Genomic DNA, 21,968 nt, shown 5'->3' with positions numbered 1-21,968 from the left:
GAATTCTCTACAAATGCACTTTATGCTTATGAATAATGAAATAAATTATTAAAGTTTAAAAAAATCTTATCTTAAAAATGAAATGAAATTATCATATAAAAAAGTTGTTTGCCTAGACATTATTTTAGAAATATTATATGAATATTTATCCAAATACCAATACAATATGTAGCAGATACATATTTAATTATGTGCCAAAACTTAATTGAATAAAATACAGTAAAATAATAATAATAAAACTGACTATATGATAAAATAAAATAAAACTTTTTTAAGATTTACGCAATTTAATTAACAGTAAAACTGGTAACACTTTACAATAAGGTTCATTAGTTAATATATTAACTAACATGAACTAACCATGAGCAATACATTTGTTACTGTATTTACTAATCTTCGTTAACGTTAGTTAATGAAAATACAGTTGTTCATTGTTTGTTCATGTTAGCTCACAGTGCATTAACTAATGATTTTAATAATGTATTAGTAAATGTTGAAATTAACATTAATAAATGCTGTAGAAATGTAGTTCACTATTAGTTCATTTTAACTAATGTTAACTAATATTGTAAAGTGTTACCTTTTAATTGAATAGTTGATTAAATATTTAAGGATAATTTAATTTAATTTGACAGAAATTTACAATTAAATTGCATAAAACTTAAAAAAAAGGCTCACGTTTTTTTGAGTTTATGTCTGCTAAATGACTACCTAAAATTACTACTTAAAAAAAGAACACTTCTAATCTAAGAATACTTTACATCTTTATATGGTTTACTGTTTTAGCTACAAAAGAGCATTTCTTGTATCAGATTTAATGAAGTTTAAAGATCAAAACCCCAGACATGAATTTGCAAACATGACGCTGGTGATTGAAACTGCTGCGGTAGGAAAATTTGGTTGGGTATGTACATGCCACAGGCGGAGGCGCTTACTGGAAAGAAAACAAGCAGCAGTTTAACCACAGCATGATTGGCTGATAATTTATTAGCGGCTGCAGCCTGTTTGTCTTGTTAACCTAAGCTGTTATTTGCGGGTGACGAGCTGCACCATCCGTGAGAGCAGCAGGGGTTTCCGCTCCCCTCGCTGTAAAACTGATGCATAAAGACTTGCATTTAATAAAAACATTGTTTAATACACAACCAAAGAAGAATATACAATCTGCCATTATCCTGCATACTTTGTAATGGATACATATGGAGATTCTCTATATATATTCATAGAAAACTGAAGGTCCCAGACCCAAACCAGGTACATAAGCCCTTATTCAGTAAGCATGGCACAAGTAAACTCAACAGGAAGTAGATCTATTTAACGTACTTAAGATGATTTAGGAATGCTTACTGAAGAGGAGCCAAAGACAAACATAAAAACTTTCTTATATACCCATTCATCATTACAAGTCAGAGTTCTTCATTTAAGTGCTTTTCATGCAAAACTAAGCCAGTCCTTTATTTTGCAACTCTCTCTGTTCATTCCGAACACGCTCAGACTGGTAGAAAAAAAATCATTTAAAAAAAGAAAGAAAAGGAGAATAAACTGAAAAACATGAAATCTTCACATACTAAAGAGTGGCAGTGCAGACCTGAGACTTTACTGCTATTCACATGTAGGTCTTGTTAATACACATTTGAGCTTTACTGCATGAACATGTGGCAGTCGTTTTGTTACACGGAAGCAGAGTTGAAGAGTGTCGTGTGAAAACAAGCTAAATGTCGTGGTCAACACTGGTATTACTTGTTGATTAACTTCAAAATACACATTAAAATCCTTCATTTTTTCAGTAAGTGCTGCATAAGCAGAACAGTGTTCAGTGGGAGAAATTAAGACGCACACAAAAATGTGACTGCACTGAGAGCTTGTGTGGGCATACAGAGACAGATCAACAAACTGCTGATGGTGGCGATGGTGGATCTAAGGCAGCGTGAATGTCTTGTTCTGGTCACCCATGTACACAAACCCATATTAAGACACACAGCCCGAGGTCGAGCAGCGCTGGAAGAGGCTGATGTACTCCAGTAGTCAGTGTTTACTCCAAGCTCCTAATAAAAAGTGAAATACAATCATATTAATTAGATTAAGATAGATGGAGGAATGAAAAAAAAGTTATAATAATGTATTTTGAATACCTGTTAGACGATGGGCTTCTCTAGATCATGTTTGTCATCGAGGTCTTCATCAGAGTCTACAGAAGCAGAAGATCATATAGTGAGTGTTTAACATTGCTGTAGGCCTACTGTATGTACATGCCGGTTGTTTACACACAACAACAAGGATGTTTTATGTCATGTTACTAAAGTACACATAATTTTGATGTCTGTGCTGTTTTTTCGAAGTGCTAAAAAACTGAAATAATATTAGAAAAAAATTTATAAATGTTCTTGAATATATACAGTACAGTCCAAAAGTTTGGAACCACTAAGATTTTTAATGTTTTTAAAAGAAGTTTCGTCTGCTCACCAAGGCTACATTTATTTAATACAGTAAAAACAGTAAAATTGTGAAATATTATTACAATTTAAAATATAATGTTTTCTATTTGAATATATTTCACAAAGTAATTTATTCCTGTGATGCAAAGCTGAATTTTCAGCATCATTACTCCAGTCTTCAGTGTCACATGATCCTTCAGAAATCATTCTAATATGCTGATCTGCTGCTCAAGAAACATTTAATGTGTACAAAATAAATTTGTGTACAATATTTTTTTTCAGGATTATTTGATGAATAGAAAGTTCAAAAGAACTGTGTTTATCTGAAATCTAATCTTTTGTAACATTATAAATGTCTTTACTGCTGAATAAAAGTATTCATTTCTTTAATTTCTTTTTAAAAAAATAAAAATAAAAATTCTTACTGACCCTAAACTTTTGAACGGTAGTGTATAATGCTACAGAAGCTTTGTATTTCAGATAAATGCTGTTCTTTTGAACTTTCTATTCATCAAGGAATCCTGAAAAAAAAGTACACAACTGTTTTTAACATTGAAAATAATCATAAATGTTTCTTGAGCAGCAAATCAGCATATTAGAATGATTTCTGAAGGATCATGTGACACTGAAGACTGGAGTAATGATGCTGAAAATTCAGCTTTGCATCACAGGAATAAATTACTTTGTGAAATTATATTCAAATAGAAGCAGTTATTTTAAATTGTAATAATATTTCACAATATTACTGTTTTTTACTGCATTTTTAATTAAATAAATGTAGCCTTGGTGAGCAGACGAATCTTCTTTTAAAAATCTTAGTGGTTCCAAACTTTTGGACTGTACTGTATATACAGTGAATAAAAATCGTTCGGGTAAGTATTCATTCTGTGTTTCAGAAGCTCTGTTTAACAAGATGAACAACAGCTGTCTGAATTAAATCAGCACAGTAAAGTGATCCTTTTTTCTGGCTGTGAATCTAAAGCACAGGCATGTGGCCTACAAGGCGTGTCCTACACTCTAAAAAATGCTGGGTTAAAAACAACCCAAGTTGGGTTGAAAATGGACAAACCCAGCGATTGGGTTGTTTTAACCCAGCGGTTGGGTTAAATGTTTGCCCAACCTGCTGGGTAGTTTTATTTAAACCAACTATTATTTAAAAATTGCTATATGGCTAGCTTAAAATGAACCCAAAATAGTTGGGAAATTAAAAACCAGATGCAATTAGAGACAACAATAATAGACAAAAGATGAATGTTTATTGATAAGCTTTAATAGTTAATTAATATAAATTTATTAATAAGCAATTTAATAAATGTTTATTGTTTAATAATTATTCATCGAACATTAATAAATGTTAATTTCCAACATACTTTGGGTTAATTTTAATTAAGCAATACAGTCATTTTTAAACAATAGTTGGGTTAAATAAAACTACCCAGCAGGTTGGGCAAACATTTAACCCTACCGCTGGGTTAAAACAACCCAATTGCTGGGTTTGTCCATTTTCAACCCAACTTGGGTTTTTTTTAACCCAGCATTTTTTAGAGTGTAGCGCAAAGACATCTGCAATCATTTAAAATGAGTGCATTGAATATGAAAGGGAAGTGTTTAGTTGCCCCCAATGGACTGGACACTGCTGATTCAAGTGTAAAACTGAATGCAAACACAAGTCAATAAATAAATAAATAAGCAAATTTAGAGATAAATGAGCAAATCCACAGATAGATCAACAATACTGTGAAATATCAATTTACCAGTAATTTAGTATAAATGTATATGCAGATTTGCTCAAGAAACATTTCTTATTATTATCCATGTTTAATTATTAGGATTCTTTTATAAGTAGAATGTTCAAAATAACAGCATTTATTTGCAATAGAAACGTATTGACTATTATATATGCAGTACTGTGCTAAAGTCTTGGGTCAACGTTAGATGTTTTAGCAATAGTATAATGACCATATAGAATTATTTCTCTTTATTAGAACAATATTAGAACATAACCAGAAAATACAGGAAATTTGTATGTGCTGTATAAAAAAAAATAAAATAAAAAATAAAAATCAGAAAAAACAACAGAAGAACATTTTTGGGTCATTGCAAAAAAGTGTGTAAATCTCAATTAAAAAAAAAAAAAAAAAAAAAAAAAAAAAGCTTTTATAGTCTAAAGCGACAAGTATTTATTGACCTCCCCTTACACTTGAGCAATAGCTGGAAAATGGCTCTATTAATCCCATATGAAACGGAAAAGGACTGGGAGGCCAAGAAAACTTTCAAAATCTGATGAGAAGTTTCTCAAAGTTTCTTTTTTTGGAGAAAAGGGAAGAAGTCCAAGAGGTCACACTTAATACTGATTTTTGCTTAAAGAAGCATTTTTTTTTTTTTTTTTACATTTTGTGTACATATTTCCTGTATTTTCTGTTTGTATCGTAATAAAGAGACTGAAAAATAAATATGGATGGTCATTAAAACATTGCTAAAACAATAAAACTGGTGGTGGCCTAAGACTTTTGCACAGTACTCTGTGTTTTTTTTGTATATATTACACAATATATATTCAAATACATTGAATCAGTTAAAATCAGAGTAAAATCATTTGTACCTTTTCTTTTCATGCTTTATAAAGTCATTTAACTGACTGATCTAACTGATCTAATTGTACCCCTTAATGAACCAAAAAGAAAAGACAAAAAGGGGAGGAAAATGTGCAAACATTGTCAAAATGTGTACAATATATGCATAGTTTACATGAATTATTGCTAGGAAAAATGTTTTTGGATTGACATGTAAAACTCTATGATAAACTTTAAAGAAATGCAGATGAGTCATAGCACCTAAAATATATGTGTGCATATATACAGTACTGAGCAAGTCTTAGGCCACCATTAGATGTTGTTTTAGCAATGGTATAATGACCATATATAATTATTTCTAAGTCTCTTTATTAGAATATAAACAGAAAATACAGTAAATTTGTATATAGTATTTAAAAAAAAACCTTTTATAGGCTAAAGCGACAAGTATTTATTGACCTCCCCTTACACTTGAGCAATAGCAGGAACCGGCTCTCTTACACCTATATGGAACGGAAAAGGACTGGGAGGCCAAGAAAACTTTCAAAATCTGATGAGAAGTTTCTCAGAGTTTCTTTTTTTTTTTTTCTAAAAAAAAAGGAAGTCCAGGAGGTCACATTAAATACTGATTTTTGCTTAAAGAAACAATTTTGTTCATAATTACGTATCATAATAAAGAGACTGAAAAATAAATATGGATGGTCATTAAAACACAGTACTGTATACACACACACACACACACACACACACACACACACACACACACACACACACACACACATACATATATATGTAGTAATCTATCAAAAACTTGTTTAAAACTAAAACTTTTATTGATCTTTATTAGGCAAACAAACTGAAACAACTAAATTGTCTTTATTTACACATAATAACCTATATATGTGTGTGTGTATGTACATACACATATATATACATATATATACACATATATATATATACATACAAACATTTTATTCTTATTTTGTATGGCCTAATTTGGCCTTGAAAACAGCTTGCGTTCTTGCTGGACTTGTTTTTATGTACTTTTCCAGTCTCTGTTGTTATTGACTTACAAATAGTTTCTAGTTGTTCCCAAAGACCTGCTTTTGATGAAAATTTTGTTATCATTAAATCGTAACAATAAATATATTTTAGCATTAGAAACACTACTGTGACTTAAGAGCTTACATTGGTGTAGATTAACCATTACAGAAACATAAAAAAATGTTAGTTTAGGACAGCTATGGCACAAACTTACATTGGGTGGTGGTCTAATAAATTTGTTAAGCACTGTGTGTGTGTATTTATATATAAGATTTTATCATTATATATATATATATATATATATATATATATATATATATATATATATATATATATATATATATATATATATATATATATATATATATATATAAAAATAAATAAATATATATGAGAGAGAGAGAGAATTTTATTATGTATAAGATATAAAATGATAATGGCGCAAAATATACACTTTGTAATTTATTAAGAGGAGACGGTAATGGTTTGAATTTTTTTTTTTTGCGCTTTAATACTGCTGCAACACCTCTAAATACATTTATCACTGATAATATCTAGCGCTCACCACAGCGCACCTGAGCTCTAGCAGTGCTATTTCCTGGAAATACACGTCTGTTACTGTTGTATAAACGTGGTGAGAACATTAAATCTCTCATTTGTAAGACTAATCTCTGTTTAAATAAAATATGACTAAAAACAATGCAACATATACTAAAAAAATAAGGATAACACATAAACAAGAACAAAATTAACAAAAAGATTTACTAATCTTTCAAGCTATAAATGGTTCTCATGGTTGCCCGGCTAGTATTGGACAGTTAGTGAGCTATTACCTGCCATGGATTCAGGAGGAGAGTAGAACTGGCCTTCCGAAACAGGTCCTCCTGGGTATAAAAGAGGTTCTCGATCTGGCGCACTCTGCGCTGAGAGATACCCTGTGACACAAGACACACATGATAGCTAAACACCATGATACTGACATACTGTGAGAGCAAATGAGTTGTTATAATGTCGTCTACGTCCATTAGCCTGCACTGACAATGCTTGTGATCACTGTTTGCTTGTCTCACTGTAATTAGAGATTATATTAGATCATTTGATTCTCACTGATTTCATCACCAGCCTCCTGGGGCAGGACTTTGAAGTCCAGCAGCCACGTCTCTATCCATGCCAGAATGAAGGAGATGATGGGTAACAAATACCCAAACGCCCCCTGAGACAGGAGCTGGACAACAGAAGAACATTTTTGGGTCATTGCAAAAAGTGTGTAAATCTCAATTTAAAAAAAAAGCTGAATGAAAAACATCTCATACCTTTGATACAACTACTTTCACTATTAAGAAACCAGTGGTGATTGCTGTAGTTATCTGTAATGAAGAAATGTAAATATATAATGATCATTACATAAATCTATATCTAATCTACTATTTTTTTTTATAGTTATATGTTTAAGTGAAGCTCAGTCATGTTAAGTACTGAAACAAAGTTCCATCATGTTATTAATGAGTAAAGCAACAGTGCCCTCTGGTGGAGGGTGGAGGAGAATAAATTAAAAGGCTGCCTACCGCAATGGCCCACCAATGACGCAGTCTGCACACTGCATAGGCCAGAATCAAGACTGCAAAGCGGAACACAGCCAAGAGCTGAGGAGAAAAACATTCTTTCTGTAACATTAGCTTTTGCTTCTATATATACAGCATAAACAGATTATTGTTCAACAGTTTGGGGTGTGTAAGTTCTCTTTTTTGGAATTTTTTTTTTTTTTAGAAAACTTATTTATCAAAAAATAACATTTTATTCATTTTGAAAGAAATTCAAAATAAATATTAAAGCTGCAAGCAGCGATGAAAGGGCCCTCGCACCCGGGCTCACCGCCACCCGTTGGCCTCAAGAAAACAGCGAACAGTGGGCGACATGCATGTAAGCGAGTAAATAAAGGAGAATTATAGCAACATCATGTAAAAGTGCCACACTTCCTGCTGCCAACAGGTGGCGCTATAGCTAACTGAATATTGTCATATAGATGTCTTTAGGCCAGGACTTTTATCACTCATGTAAAGTTTGGGGCAGATCAGACATAGTATGCATGAGTTACAGCAGTTTCCTCTTTCATGGCGAAACATCAGACTTTGTCAGGCCGCCACGGACACGCCCTTCAACGAAAACTCTAGATCTTTGCAATTTAACGTCACAAAGGCCTTTAGATTAGACTGACCAACATATGATGTTGATCTGATTAAAGCTATAGGAGGAGTTAATCATAGTGTAAAACATGTCATTTCCAGTTGCCCCCAGGTGGCGTTATGACTGTAACTGAATATTGTCATATAGATGTCTTTAGGCCAGGACTTTTATCACTCATGTAAAGTTTGGGGCAGATCAGACATTGTATGCCTGAGTTACAACAACTTCCTGTTTCATGGCGAAACATCAAACTTTGCCAGGCCACCACGGACACGCCCTTCAGCAAAAACTCTAGATCTTCACAATTTAACGTCACAAAGGCCTTTAGATTAGACTGACCAAATATGATGTTGATCTGATTAAAGCTCTAGGAGGAGTTCGTTAAAGTACAACGTCTGGAAATGGCAAAAACTGCCAAAATTTTGTAGAGAAAATTAAAAATATCTCACTTCCTGTTGGGTTTACAAACTTTGCACCCAGGGGCTTTTTTGTAGGTATTGGGCTGTTACATCTTTCTACCAAATTTCATAACTGTACCTGAAACGTAGCATGAAGGGCGCTTAATTGAAATTTTGTAGGTGGCGCTATCGAGCCATTTTGCCACACCTAATTCTGAAACCCATATCAGATGTAAATTTTCACCACTTCTGACGCGTGTGCAAAGTTTTTGAGAACGTTTAGGCCCTCAAAAATGCGATTCATTTTGGAGAAGAAGAAGAATTGGCTGAGCAATTCCAATAGGGTCCTCACACCATTGGTGCTCGGACCCTAAAAATTTTATTCATTTTTTACATTTTGAAAGAAATTAGTTTTATTCATTACTTTTTATTCATTTATATTCATTTATTCATTACTAAGGATGCATTAAACTGATCAAAAGTGACAGAAGTCATTTATAATGTCACAAATGATTTCTATTCAATATAAATGCAGTTATTTTAAACTTTCTATTCATCAAAGAATCCTGAAAAATGATCATGGTTTCCACAAAAATATTAAGCAGCACAATTGTTTTCAACACTGATAATAATTAAAATTGTTCCTTGAGCATCAAATCAGCATATTAGAATGATTTCTGAAGGATCATGTGACACTAAAGACTGGAATAATGATGCTGAAAATTCAGCTTTGCCATCACAGGAATAAATTACATATATAAATATATATTCAAATAGAAAGCACTTTTTTAAAATTGTAATAATATTTCATTATTTAACTGTATTTTGATCAAACTAATGCTAAAAGGTTTGTACTGTAGTGAATGACACACTACACTGTGTGCTATCTACCATTCAAGACTGGTTTATCAACATTTCATGAAAGATTTGTTGCTTTAAAACTTCAGTTTAAAGAATGCTGTCAGGTAGCATTTTCAAAATAGCATCTCACTGTGTATTTGTATAAATCTAGGCCACACCGCAACTTATAGGGCAAAGTCTACAGGTTTATTTCGCAAATACCAAGCTGTCTTAAAATAAAAAGTGTTGACTTATTTTTAAACCCTGCTTAAAATAAGGCAGAAGCTTGCACATTTAAAGGATCCAAAACAACGATTTTAAAGGGTTAGTTCCCCCAAAAATGAAATTTCTGTGATTAATTACTCGCCCTCATGTCGTTCCACACCCGTAAGACCTTCGTTTGTCTTCGGAAAATAAATGGAGATATTGTGATGAAATCCGAGAGTTTTTTTTTATCCTCCACTGAAAGCAATGAAATTACCACAATCAATGTTTAAAATGGTCAACGTGACTACAGTGGTTAGGGTCATTCTGCTCAGTATTGGTCAGCTCTTGCATCAGCATCACACACATGCGGCCATCCAATACTGAGCAATGCTCTGCAACGTGGAATAAAGTCATTATTTTTGTTTTGTTTTTGCGCACAAAAAATGTTCTCGTCGCTTCATAAAATTAAGGTTGAACCACTGTAGTCACATGGACTACATATTTTAATGATGTTTTTACTACCTTTCTAGATAATTTTGTTGCTTTCAATGGAATAAGAAGGACAAGAAAACCTCTCGGATTTCATCAAAAATATCTTAATTTGTGTTCTGAAGATGAACAAAGGTCTTACAGGTGTGGACCGACATGAGGGTGAGTGATTAATGACAGAATTTTCATTTTTGGAAGAACTAACCCTTTAAACACCACAGAACAACTGAATGTGTACATCAAAGAAGCAACACACTATAAGCATGTGACCCAAGATAGAAGGGTTAAAGAGTTAAATTGGTTATTTCTTCACCCATGTATTGTTCTTTCTTTTTTCTGTGAAACACAACAGAAGATAATTTTGAAAAAAAATGTCCACATAATGAAAGTCAGTAAGGTTCTTTGTTTTGTACAACAATGGGCAAACAATATATATGGATAAATCATTCTTCAAATGACCTTCCTATGTGCTCCCCAGAAGAAAAATAGTCATATTAGTCATTTGGAGATGGGGATGAGTAAATGACAACAACGTTTTTGGGTGAACTATCCCTTTAAGAACAATAATGAAGTTTTCCTGGACAGAAACCATGTGGTTTGAAAGAGGTATAAGTGAAGTCATCTCTCTTATCATCTCACTCATGTTGAGAGAGAAAAGTCAGCTTTGAAAAGGGAACTAAAATTTTACCACAACAGTTTCATCTTAAAGCACGTCTATAAGTGTTGGTGATTTCCCTGCTAAAGAGTTAAAATGGAGTATATTCGTAAAGAGCAGATCCTGAGACTTTATGTTAATATTTCAATAATTTAATTCACATGTATGTATGTATAACACATTCACATGTTCATGGTTCTCTGATGTTTATATATATGTATTAATTAAATCATAAAAATGTTAAATAAAAAAAAATATATATATAAAACAAAAAAAAATAAATATATATATATATATATATATAAAATAAAATAATAAATATTTTAAATATAATAAATATTTTAAATATAATAAATATTTTATAATATATATATATATATATATATATATATATATATATATATATATATATATATATATATATATATATATATATATATATATATATATATATATAATAAATTATTAGCTTTGCCAACTCATGCAATCAAGGGGCTTGTGAACCCCAGTTTGGGAAAGCCTGCAATAGAGGCCAGTGTATTGGCCAGTACTTACAAATATGTCAAAAAAGGATTTGTGGTAATCATACTGCAACACCTCTTTCGTCAGCTGCTCTTGTATTCCTCCATTGACCTGGATGAAGATAGATAAAAAAAACAAAATTACATTTATTTGCATTCAAACAAAATGCAATGCATCTGAATCACTAAAAAACGCATGTTTTTCCACTTAAATTGAAAAGAACTTCACATTATTAATAATATCTAGTGGAGATGTAAAACCACAGCATACATTGAGCTCAATGATCCACAGCAAAGTGACGAACAAAAGGTCAAAGGTCACGAACAAGCAAAAGGTTCTTCGAACATCAGAGATGCACTTCTTCTCTCCTGCTTCGTAGGACTCGATACGGGAAGAAATGAGGGTGGAGTTAATGTTGCCCACACCCCCTAGAGTGGCCCGGGACCCCACACTGCTGCTGCACTGGCTGTCCATGACTTGTCAGTCTTGTCCACTCGTGTCACTCCATTCACACTTCTTGAGAGTCAGACTCTATAGTCATGCCTAGTTCTGACAGGACACAGAAAGTAGAGGCATTTCACACAGCGGTCAAAGGTTTACAGTTATTGCTGTCATATGATCAGGACTTTGTGACGTCTTTATATCAACAAAACCACCCAACATTCTGTAACACCTCTCAGTGGATATACTCAAAATAAATAAAATAAAAATAAAACAAGAAAGAACTGATGAAACACTAATGGCAATTATAGAGTGCAAGTTCGGTGTTGTGCCAAATTATTACCCCCTCGTTGAAGTCGCCACCTAATTGGCTAATCTTAACCCCACCCCTAATCCTAATCCTGCAATAAAAATATATTTATTTTACATATTCCCTAAATTAAAATGAATTGAATGCGAAAAAGAAATAACTGTCATTTCATGTTATGACCACCAAACAAAATGTTTTTATGTTTGTATATGATACATTTTATATAAATATTATACATTTATATACATTTCCCAAAATTTGCAATTAATTCCCATAAATGCCGTAAATTCCTGTTAAGTTTCCAAATTGGAATATTTCCAAAATTCCCCAGGTTAAGTTCCCCTGGAAAGTTTCCAGAAATTTACCGGTATATACCGGTATTACCAATACTAGGGGCGGAATAATCTGGCAGGGGGTCGAAATTTGGCACAACACCAAAAGTGAAAATTCCATTCATTTTCTCCATAGGGGAATTGATTTTAAACAGTAACTTAAAATAAACCTTTAAAGACAGACCTATTGTGAGCTACAACGGGTTTTTTAAAGTTATTTGCTTTTGCTTTAGCCATCAGCCTTCATTATTCAACTTATTTTAAAAAAAAAATCTTGTTTAACAGCAGAATTCTGGTGAAAAACTACATTACCCATGATTCTGCAGAGAGCTCTGTCACATCTGACACCATGACAGTAATCCTGCCTTAAATACAAGTTTCCTAAGTAAAAATTGCACATTCGCCTTCCCATTTCAAAACTTGAATGCGATAAGCTTGTAATCACGACTTCAGAAGTAGGAATGATCAAATTCTCAATAGCATGTGAAGGCAGCATAATAACAACTCAAATTAATATTGTGTATATATATTTTGTATTTGCCAAGCAGCAGTGTAATAAGCAGGATAATGTATGATCATGACGAAAACAGACAAGAACTTGTACCTAAATTAACACATCATGACAAAACTATCAGCCAAATACTCTGAAGTGGATTCAACAAGGCTTGCTATAATGCAATTTTAATCAAAATTGAAAAGACTGTTGTGGAAAGTAAGGGAATATAACTAGTCTTAATAAAAGAAAGAACATTGAAATCTAGTCTTGCAAGTCTTATCAGGAAGACCAGGAAGTACTCGAGAAAAAGTATAAAACAGGCACGAGTTTAAGAGAACAGTAAGTGTCTGTCAGGTTAGTGGGACGAGTTCCTCTTATGAGGTCATTTACCAAGAAACAACGAGCACAGGAATTTTCATGCATTGTTTGCATATCACTCAGTATGACAGATCTGAAGATTTATACATGAGAAGTGAACTGACTTCTTCATATAGTTGTGAACTACCCTTAATGACAATATGGGAAATTTGGCTTTATTGCTTTTTATATGACACTTGCTAATACAAAATGGGCCTAGTTCCTTCTATTAAATGGACAATTTAAGTATACAACCCAATTAACTGATATGAGTTATGAGTTCGTCTGTGTTTATGTTGTGAAGTGGTTATTTCAGAGCTCTGCCAAAACAATTTGCATGCTATGAGCTAGCATGATAATACAACAACGGTATAACAGGAAACCCAGCGAGAATTTCCTAAAAATGTGAAGCACAGTGTCATAATAACACAGCATAGATTTCTATCTTGCTACCTAAAACGGTAACAAGCGGAATAAACAATCCTGAACTCACAATCTCTCTTGAAAACAATCTATCCGGTTACACTGAGTCAATCAATCTGCACAACAGAAGCGGCTCATTCGTTGCGACATTAGCATTGATTTATCAAAATAAATGCGAGTTAACGATCATGTCGCTTACCTTGGTGTGCAATCCTATAAAAGTACGCGTTGTATTACAGTCAACATATAATTCAATGAGGATCTATCTCGCTAAAAAAAATTCCGCACCATCTGATGACTTTCTTTAAATGAACAGGAAATAGTGTGATGTTGTTTTGGAAAGAGGATTCTGGGATATGTAGTAGAATCCGGAACTGCGTCAGGCCTGTCAACTATTCTAACTGAATTCATTTATAGTTCTGCAGCATCAAGTAAATATTATAACAAACAATCAATAGCAGTTTGATTACATTTATTTTGCTATACAAAGCTATAATATACTCATACAGAAATTTCATTGCATTCAGACGAAAACAAGTGACATCCGCACACAAATGGTGCCAGAGCTCCTATCAGGTCCAACTTTGCTCATTTCTGACTTTTAATAAACTGGTGTGAAGGTCATTTTAGTCAATGTGTGAAGTCAGTTCTCCTCAAATTCACAAAAGCATTCTAGCGGAGTAACCTCAAATGTAGTTCATCACATTAATTTGTGGTCCAAATTGTTTTGTTTTCATTTTTGTTCCATTCATGTTAAATGTTTAAAGCCTTTAGTGCAAAGACATACAGACAGTTTAGGTTTTAAGTCACTGTATTCTCTTAAAGGGTTAGTTCACCCAGAAATGAAAATAATGTCAATTATTACTCACCCTCATGTAGTTCCACACCCGTAAGTCCTTCATTCATCTTCAGAACACAAATTAAGATATTTTTGATGAAATCCGATGGCTCAGTGCATTGACAGCAAGTTAATTTACACTTTCAAACACCCAGAAAGCTACTAAAGACATATTTACAACAGTTCATGTGACTACAGTGGTTCAACCAAAGCCTTGTTTCATGAGACTTTGCCATTCCGAACCTCTGATTCAAAACAAAAGATTTGTAAAGCTTTGAAACTTCATGAAACAGTGTTTTGAAATCGGCCATCACTAGATATTATTGAATAAAGTCGTTATTTGGGGTTTTTTTGGCACACAAAAAGTATTCTCATCACTTCATAACATTAAGGTTGAACCACTGTAGTCACATGACATGTTTTAAATGTCTTTAGTAGCTTTCTGTAGCTTTCTTTAGTAGCTTTTCTCACTGAGCCATCGGATTTCATCAAAAATATCTTAATTTGTGTTCTGAACATGAATGAAGGTCTTATGGGTGTGGAACGACATGAGGGTGAGTAATTAATGACAGAATTTTCATTTTTGGGTGAACTAACCCTTATGCTAATCAAGATGATACAAGCAAACATTACTTGATGACATTATGCATGATGATTTCATTTCAATTTACAAGATCTTTATTTCAAACCTCTACAGACTGGAGCAGAAAAATAATGCTTTCATTAAACAACCGTATTACGGAGCATGACATGCAAGAAAAAAAAATGTAATCGTGCACACAATTTACTATTTTGTTCCCTCGATTTACTAAAACATGCGCATGATTTACTATTTTGTTTGCTCGATTTACTAAAATTTGCGCACACGATTTACTATTTTGTTCGCTCGATTTACTAAAATTTGCGCACGATTTGCTATTTTGTTCGCTCGATTTACTAAAATTTGCGCAAGATTTACTATTTTGTTCGCTCGATTTACTAAAATTTGCGCACAATTTACTATTTTGTTTCTCTCGATTTACTAAAATTTGCGCACGATTTACTATTTTGTTCGCTCGATTTACTAAAATTTGCGCACAATTTACTATTTTGTTCACTCGATTTACTAAAATTTGCACACAATTTACTATTTTTTCGCTCGATTTACTAAAATTTTTGCACGATTTACTATTTTGTTTCTCTCGATTTACTAAAATTTGCACATGATTTACTATTTTGTTCGCTCGATTTACTAAAATTTGCGCACAATTTACTATTTTGTTCGCTCGATTTACTAAAATTTGCGCACAATTTACTATTTTGTTCGCTCGATTTACTAAAATTGGCCCACAATTTACTATTTTGTTCGCTCGATTTACTAAAATTTGCGCACAATTTACTATTTTGTTCGCTCGATTTACAAAAATTTGCGCATGATTTACTATTTTGTTCGCTCGATTTACTAAAATTTGCACACGATTTACTATTTTGTTCGCTCGATTTACTAAAATTTGCGCACAATTTACTATTTTGTTCGCTCGATTTACTAAAATTTGCGCACAATTTACTATTTTGTTCGCTCGATTTACTAAAATTTGCACACGATTTACTATTTTGTTCGCTCGATTTACTAAAATTTGCGCACAATTTACTATTTTGTTCGCTCGATTTACTAAAATTGGCCCACAATTTACTATTTTGTTCGCTCGATTTACTAAAATTTGCGCACAATTTACTATTTTGTTCGCTCGATTTACTAAAATTTGCGCACAATTTACTATTTTGTTCGCTCAATTTACTAAAATTTGCGAACACAATTTACTATTTCGCTCCCTCGTTTTAATTATCACGCGCATGTTTTAGTAAGTCGAGGGAACGAATTAATAAATTGTCCGCATGATTTAGCCTACTATTTTTTTCCTGCATGTCATGTCCAGGGCTCCGTATAATCTGATGTAGAAGGTCTGAACTCTATCGCAGCTTTCATTAGCCATAGAACGCCCAAGAGGACGTTTGACTGACATGTAATGCAACCGATCAGTTTGTTTTGTTCACGTTTAGGGGCTTGAAAATATAAAGTCGATGTCCCTACAATTACAGACCGGCATGCATCTAATAAATGATTCAATAATTCAAGAACGTGTGCAAGTTTATTGCAACAATGGAGCCGCGAACTTCACATACTTTCGAAAATCCAGCATTTAGTTGATCCTGGTAAACGCTCATTGTCACAGTAAACATGATGGCATTCTTCTTCCATTAGGGGGTTTGGCATCACGGCATTTGTTTATAGGTGGACCGTTAAAGAACGCAACACACACGTCTCCCGGACATCCTGTAAAATTCAACCAACCAGATGATGACTTTGAAAATCCTGAAGTGTTTCCAGATAAGTGTGCCATATGCATCTGTGGTCGTGACGTCTGAGACTACTGTCTATGTAACATCACTGGTTAATTGTCTAATAAAAGCTATATATTGTTAAATTAATTTGCTCAACAACAGTGGTAGTGAGGTAAACAATTTTATTGAAATTCAAATTCTAGAGGTTTCTTCAACAATTACAAACAAAATAAACTATAAGCATCCACACTGTAAACCATCTTAAAGGCTAAATAAAAAGTAGTTGAACAAAATATTAACTGTAAAACAAAACAGTAAGTACTACATTAATCCACCCTGGATCAGCACAACACATAGTTTGCCAAAAACATAGCATATTAAAAACGAGGCTTCAGTAATATGTGAGGCACAGTTCACACTGTAAATCAACAGGAACTAGTGAACTTAAAACTGACATTCTTGGTTTATTTCAAAGCTGATTATATTTAACAGTACCTGCATTCATTTCATGTGCTCTTTGTCAGTGCAATTTCAGTTATTTAGAAGCTGTTACTGTATTATGGGTAATATGTACTGTGATGAGCAGAGATGAGCGAGGTATTCAGCAGTCAGATTTCATCTTCTCGGACAGTGCTGACTGGCAGGTGCTGGGTGGGTTGAACACGCCAGGGTCACTAATGCCCAGCTGAAGGTCAAAGAAGCGAGTGGACGTGGTCACGCTACTGTTCTTTGTGTATGTCTCCTGCACAGGATAGCAGTCCTTCAAAGTGTACACACCAACCCAAGCTTCATCTGTGAGGGAAAATGAAAAAATTTAGATAATCAGGACTTAATCATATTAAGAGTTCTTGCAAAATTTACAACATAACTATAACAAACATACTTTTGCGAGCCGGTTTTCGATCAGACCATTCTTGAACTTCGATCATGTCTCCAGGTCCTCCAATGAAGTACTGGTCCTCATATGTAGAGTTCAGGGGTATGTCATAAGGGTCCCAGGCCTCCGTCAGAGTGATCTTTGCACACTGTTTGGTAATTTCCTCAATCTGGAAAAGCACTCCACTCTTGAACAAGTAGATGTACTCAAAGAACCTCGAAAACAAATGCACAGTACAAATAAATGAATGCAAGTAAATTTACATAAAATCAATTAAACTTAATCTTGTTTTAATGGTTTTTCAGAACAGAGTAACTGTGAGTGGTCATTCTAATTTTGACTATAATGGATCATCTGCATCATCTTGATAAGCAAAATAACATGACGGGTCTTTTTTTTTTTTTTTCGTTCAAAGGTCTTAATAATAGTAAAAAACAAAGATATGACATCCAAAGTATGTAAGGTAGTACAACTAGATCTATTTTATTTAATCCAAAAGGTTTTAATTATATTTTGCTACATATAAATGTATTTTAAAGATTTTGACGTGTCAAAAGGTCATTCGGTTTAACCGTCCAAAGGCCAATACAGCCATTTCATTAGTGATTAAAACATCTTAAAATGTAATAAATGTATATATTTTTTTATTCTGGCATGATTTTATAACATCATATATCAACATACTGCAAAATGATATTAAAATTATGTGTAGAAGTCATTGCTTTGTTATGAGAAAGAATGTCTGGAAAAATGAATTTCATTGATGTCATTCGGGGTAACCAATATAAGGGGACCATTTTGGATCAAGTCATGAGGTCAATATCATGTGACAGGATGTGACATCATTCAGACACCTGCAAAGGACCACATAGTCATGAAGCAAAGTAGCTAACTTTCTCTTAACTACTTGAAAAATTCTTGTTTTTACTTGCTCATACGCATATCCCGAAACATCAGGTCATTCGGTGCAACCGCTATAAAACATGGAAAATGTGGTAATATTTTAAAAACTTGTACTAAATATAAAATGTTTGATTGTCCTTGTTCAGCTAGATATCAGTCTGTTAGCATTGTTTGAAAATATCGTCATTCGGTATAACCAAAAGTGTCATTTGGTAAAACCGAAATTTTGGTTAAACCGAATTACTTTTTTGGTGACAATATTTGTCCATCTTGTAAAAAATGACAAAAGCAGAGTTAATTGATTATAAAAACCACAATTTCATTGTTAACACTTAATAAATTATTATTTTTTTTTTTTACACTTTTATAAACCTTATTCGTCAATGACCCAGATACAAAGTCAAATTTTCTGTAAAATAATAAAATAAATAAATAAGTGACCATTTAAAAGCCATAAAAACAAATCCCTTTAAATTACCCCATTGGCAGATATTGCTACTGTTTTTAAGGGTCACTTAATTTTGATAATTTTACATTATGACATTTTGCTTCTCAAGTAAGTGTATATCATGGTAAGAATGTTTAGATGGTTGTACTGCAGAACAAGACAAAAGGTACTGAGTATTTTGCAGTGACAAGAAGAAAACATTAAAATGCATTTCATAACATTTGATGAATTCATACTTTTTACAAGGTGTGTGTCCCGTCTTCTGCTCCAGAACCCTAATTCGCTGATTCTGTGCATCATAGGTGACCGCTGCCCGTGTGTTTCGTCCCGTGCCGTGGTCATATTGGACGGTCCGACCCTCCCACTGTAGCGGCGCGAGACAGGGCTGAGGCGGCTCAGAGCCCAGACAAGACACTGTCGCGGACAATGACAACACTAGCGCAAAAACAACAAAACCTGACATGCCTGCTTGTGCAAAGCGATATTTACATGGAAATTAAATACTGACCCAACGATCTGAATAGTATTTTTTTTCTAGCCAGTGTTTGCGCTGGTGCCTAATCCTCACAATACCAACACACCATCAGCAGCAGCATCCATGTCACAAACACGTCAGAAACACCGATTGGTCAGATGTCAAAACCGCATGACGGACCATAAGACTATTTATTCTTCACTCGTTGAAAGGAAGTATAGCCTATAGTTTATTTTTATTACTAAAATCTATTAACATTGTATAATTACATTTATTAATAATTATAATAATACAATTTATTATTAATAATAATTACTTTTTTTTTTGGTTGCAAAGAAACATACGATTTCACCATAATAATTACAAATATTTTGAACGATCAATATTATAAATAATAGTTTGTATGGTAGTAGTAATGTTAATAATAATAATAATAATAATAATAATAATAATAAAAACGTAGGTTATTATTATTTATTTACTTTTTTTGTTGTTGCAAGGAACCATAAGATGTCACCATAATAAGCAATCGAGCATTTTGAATTATCATATTACTAGTCTGTATGGTAGTAGTAGTAGTAGTAGTAGTAGTAGTAGTAATTTTAAAATGTTATTTACGTACTTTTTTAGTATTTACTGTAATAATGCATAATACAAACTGCAGGGAATTATGAAATACAAATATTAAATTATAAACAATATCTAGTTATACTTATCTATGTGTACTTTTACATATAAATGTGATGATCTTATCTGGCGCTATTATTATAAACTCCGCCATTTGCATCAGTTTGTTTACGAGCAGATATTGCAGGGACATCCGAACCACCAGATGGCAGCAGTTATTGCAGCCAATACTTGTGACTTTAGTCTGCCTGTCTTTAATGTATGTTTAACGTTGTTGGCGTTTAATATGGCGATTCCCTTCCAGCGTGTGTACTAAAATCAGGTTTACTACGCTAAAAGAGACTGATAAAATGTCTGAATTGACCCAGGCTGAGTTTGAGTCCAGTGATGATGAGCTCCCCGAGGAGGTCGGCTTTGATGAGTCCAAAAGTGCTGCGCTGAAGAGCGTTAAAGAGGCACTGGAGTCGGCTAAAAGGTCTGTGAGTGTCCGCTGGTTTCAGACACACAGAGCACATGAGCTCATGGGGTTTAAACCTTTTTATGCTTTTCTTTCAGAGAAAAGAACCTATTGAAGGAGAAGCGAAGGAAAAGACAACAGTTATATCAAGAACAAAAGGTGAATACTATCCCCAGGACGTCTAACGTTACTATATTATTATTACTAGAGACTTTACACACTTTCACTCAATAAATTGTAGATTTAACATCATGAAATGTTTCATCTGTTGTTTTTCAGTCGAGAAAACGTCTTCCAGAACACCTCCTGGAGGAATTTGATACAGAACCCCAGAAGTAAGCTCTCCAGAGGAAAACAATCCATTTGATTCCTTAAATCATTTTGGAAACTTAATAAACTGTTTTTCTTTCATTTTAGACAGACTGAGCTATCAGAGAATGACAAAGCTAACAATCAAACAATCAAAGGTAAGCTGTTACACTGGAATTTTATAACTTTACACATTTTTTTTCTGTTGGTCAGTTTATGTATTAAATGACAAAACTATTTTATAGATGAGGGAGAGAAGACAACGTCAAAAACAAACTCCAAAAGGTAATATTAACTATGTTTATGTTGACCTTACCTCATATATATATTTATATATATATATATATATATATTATTTGAAATATGGAAATCTGATTTCAGTTTACCAGACAGCTACAGCGTAAAGAGAGTGAAGGATGAAACCGCTGCCAAATCACTGCAACAGAGTGCCATGGACTTCATTCAGTCCCGTCTTTATGGACCAGGAACCAAAAGAACAACCAGTAAGATAACACATTGTGTTATTCAGACCATTTTCCAAACCAAATTTAGTAGAAAAACGAATATTTTTGTGTATATTTCTCTTCAGATGCAGAGATTCTGTCCCTCAAAAGGAAAAGGGGTGTCAACCAAGGTGCAGCTGTGGAGTTTGCGAGTAAAAAAATGGGTGGGTGGTGAGATTTTCATGTTCAGCAACTGTATTTTTGTTTTGGAAAGCAACAGTCTGAGCTGTCTTTATTCATCTACAGGTGCCAATGTAAAAGCAAAGGTTGCACAGTCCAATAAAAGGTTTTTACAGAAAAGGAAACTGGTTCCTTCCTGAGATCTAAAACAGGAGAAAGAATTGCTGGATTATGAGTTCAACACTTGAGAACTGGAAACCGCCCTCGGAGACGCCTTCCATCATCCAGGTGTTTTTGACCATGTGGATCACATTTTACAAAAGGACACTTAATTTAGTACCTTTTCCATTAACTCATAGTAAACATATATGAAATGGTATCATCAA

General features: G+C 33.4%; 3 protein-coding genes across 3 annotated transcripts; 1 reads left to right on the top strand and 2 right to left on the bottom strand.

The window, feature by feature from the left end:
* Nucleotides 1-664: 664 nt before the first annotated feature.
* On the bottom strand, nt 665-14,018 carry stard3nl (STARD3 N-terminal like). The gene is made up of 9 exons (XM_067364184.1): nt 13,903-14,018; nt 11,615-11,893; nt 11,378-11,455; nt 7,615-7,692; nt 7,363-7,416; nt 7,157-7,274; nt 6,883-6,984; nt 2,130-2,185; nt 665-2,042 (listed from the first exon to the last, which is right to left on the bottom strand). The coding sequence occupies exons 2-8, from the start codon at nt 11,816-11,818 to the stop codon at nt 2,133-2,135; spliced, it is 687 nt and encodes a 228-aa protein (XP_067220285.1). The 5' UTR covers nt 11,819-11,893; nt 13,903-14,018; the 3' UTR covers nt 665-2,042; nt 2,130-2,132.
* Nucleotides 14,019-17,041: 3,023 nt separating this feature from the next.
* epdr1 (ependymin related 1) lies at nt 17,042-19,672 on the bottom strand. Its single transcript, XM_067363715.1, has 3 exons — nt 19,328-19,672; nt 17,747-17,955; nt 17,042-17,655 (listed from the first exon to the last, which is right to left on the bottom strand). Exons 1-3 carry the CDS (start codon nt 19,552-19,554, stop codon nt 17,465-17,467), a joined length of 627 nt encoding a protein of 208 aa, XP_067219816.1. The 5' UTR covers nt 19,555-19,672; the 3' UTR covers nt 17,042-17,464.
* Nucleotides 19,673-20,446: 774 nt separating this feature from the next.
* Nucleotides 20,447-21,889, top strand: nol7 (nucleolar protein 7). The gene is made up of 8 exons (XM_067362250.1): nt 20,447-20,668; nt 20,749-20,809; nt 20,930-20,985; nt 21,068-21,117; nt 21,205-21,244; nt 21,341-21,462; nt 21,549-21,626; nt 21,709-21,889. The coding sequence occupies exons 1-8, from the start codon at nt 20,544-20,546 to the stop codon at nt 21,780-21,782; spliced, it is 606 nt and encodes a 201-aa protein (XP_067218351.1). The 5' UTR covers nt 20,447-20,543; the 3' UTR covers nt 21,783-21,889.
* The last annotated feature ends 79 nt before the right edge of the window (nt 21,890-21,968 follow it).

The sequence above is a fragment of the Chanodichthys erythropterus genome, chromosome 16 (assembly GCF_024489055.1).
Source record: "Chanodichthys erythropterus isolate Z2021 chromosome 16, ASM2448905v1, whole genome shotgun sequence".
Taxonomy (NCBI): domain Eukaryota; kingdom Metazoa; phylum Chordata; class Actinopteri; order Cypriniformes; family Xenocyprididae; genus Chanodichthys; species Chanodichthys erythropterus.
This window is presented reverse-complemented; position numbering and strand designations above follow the sequence as displayed.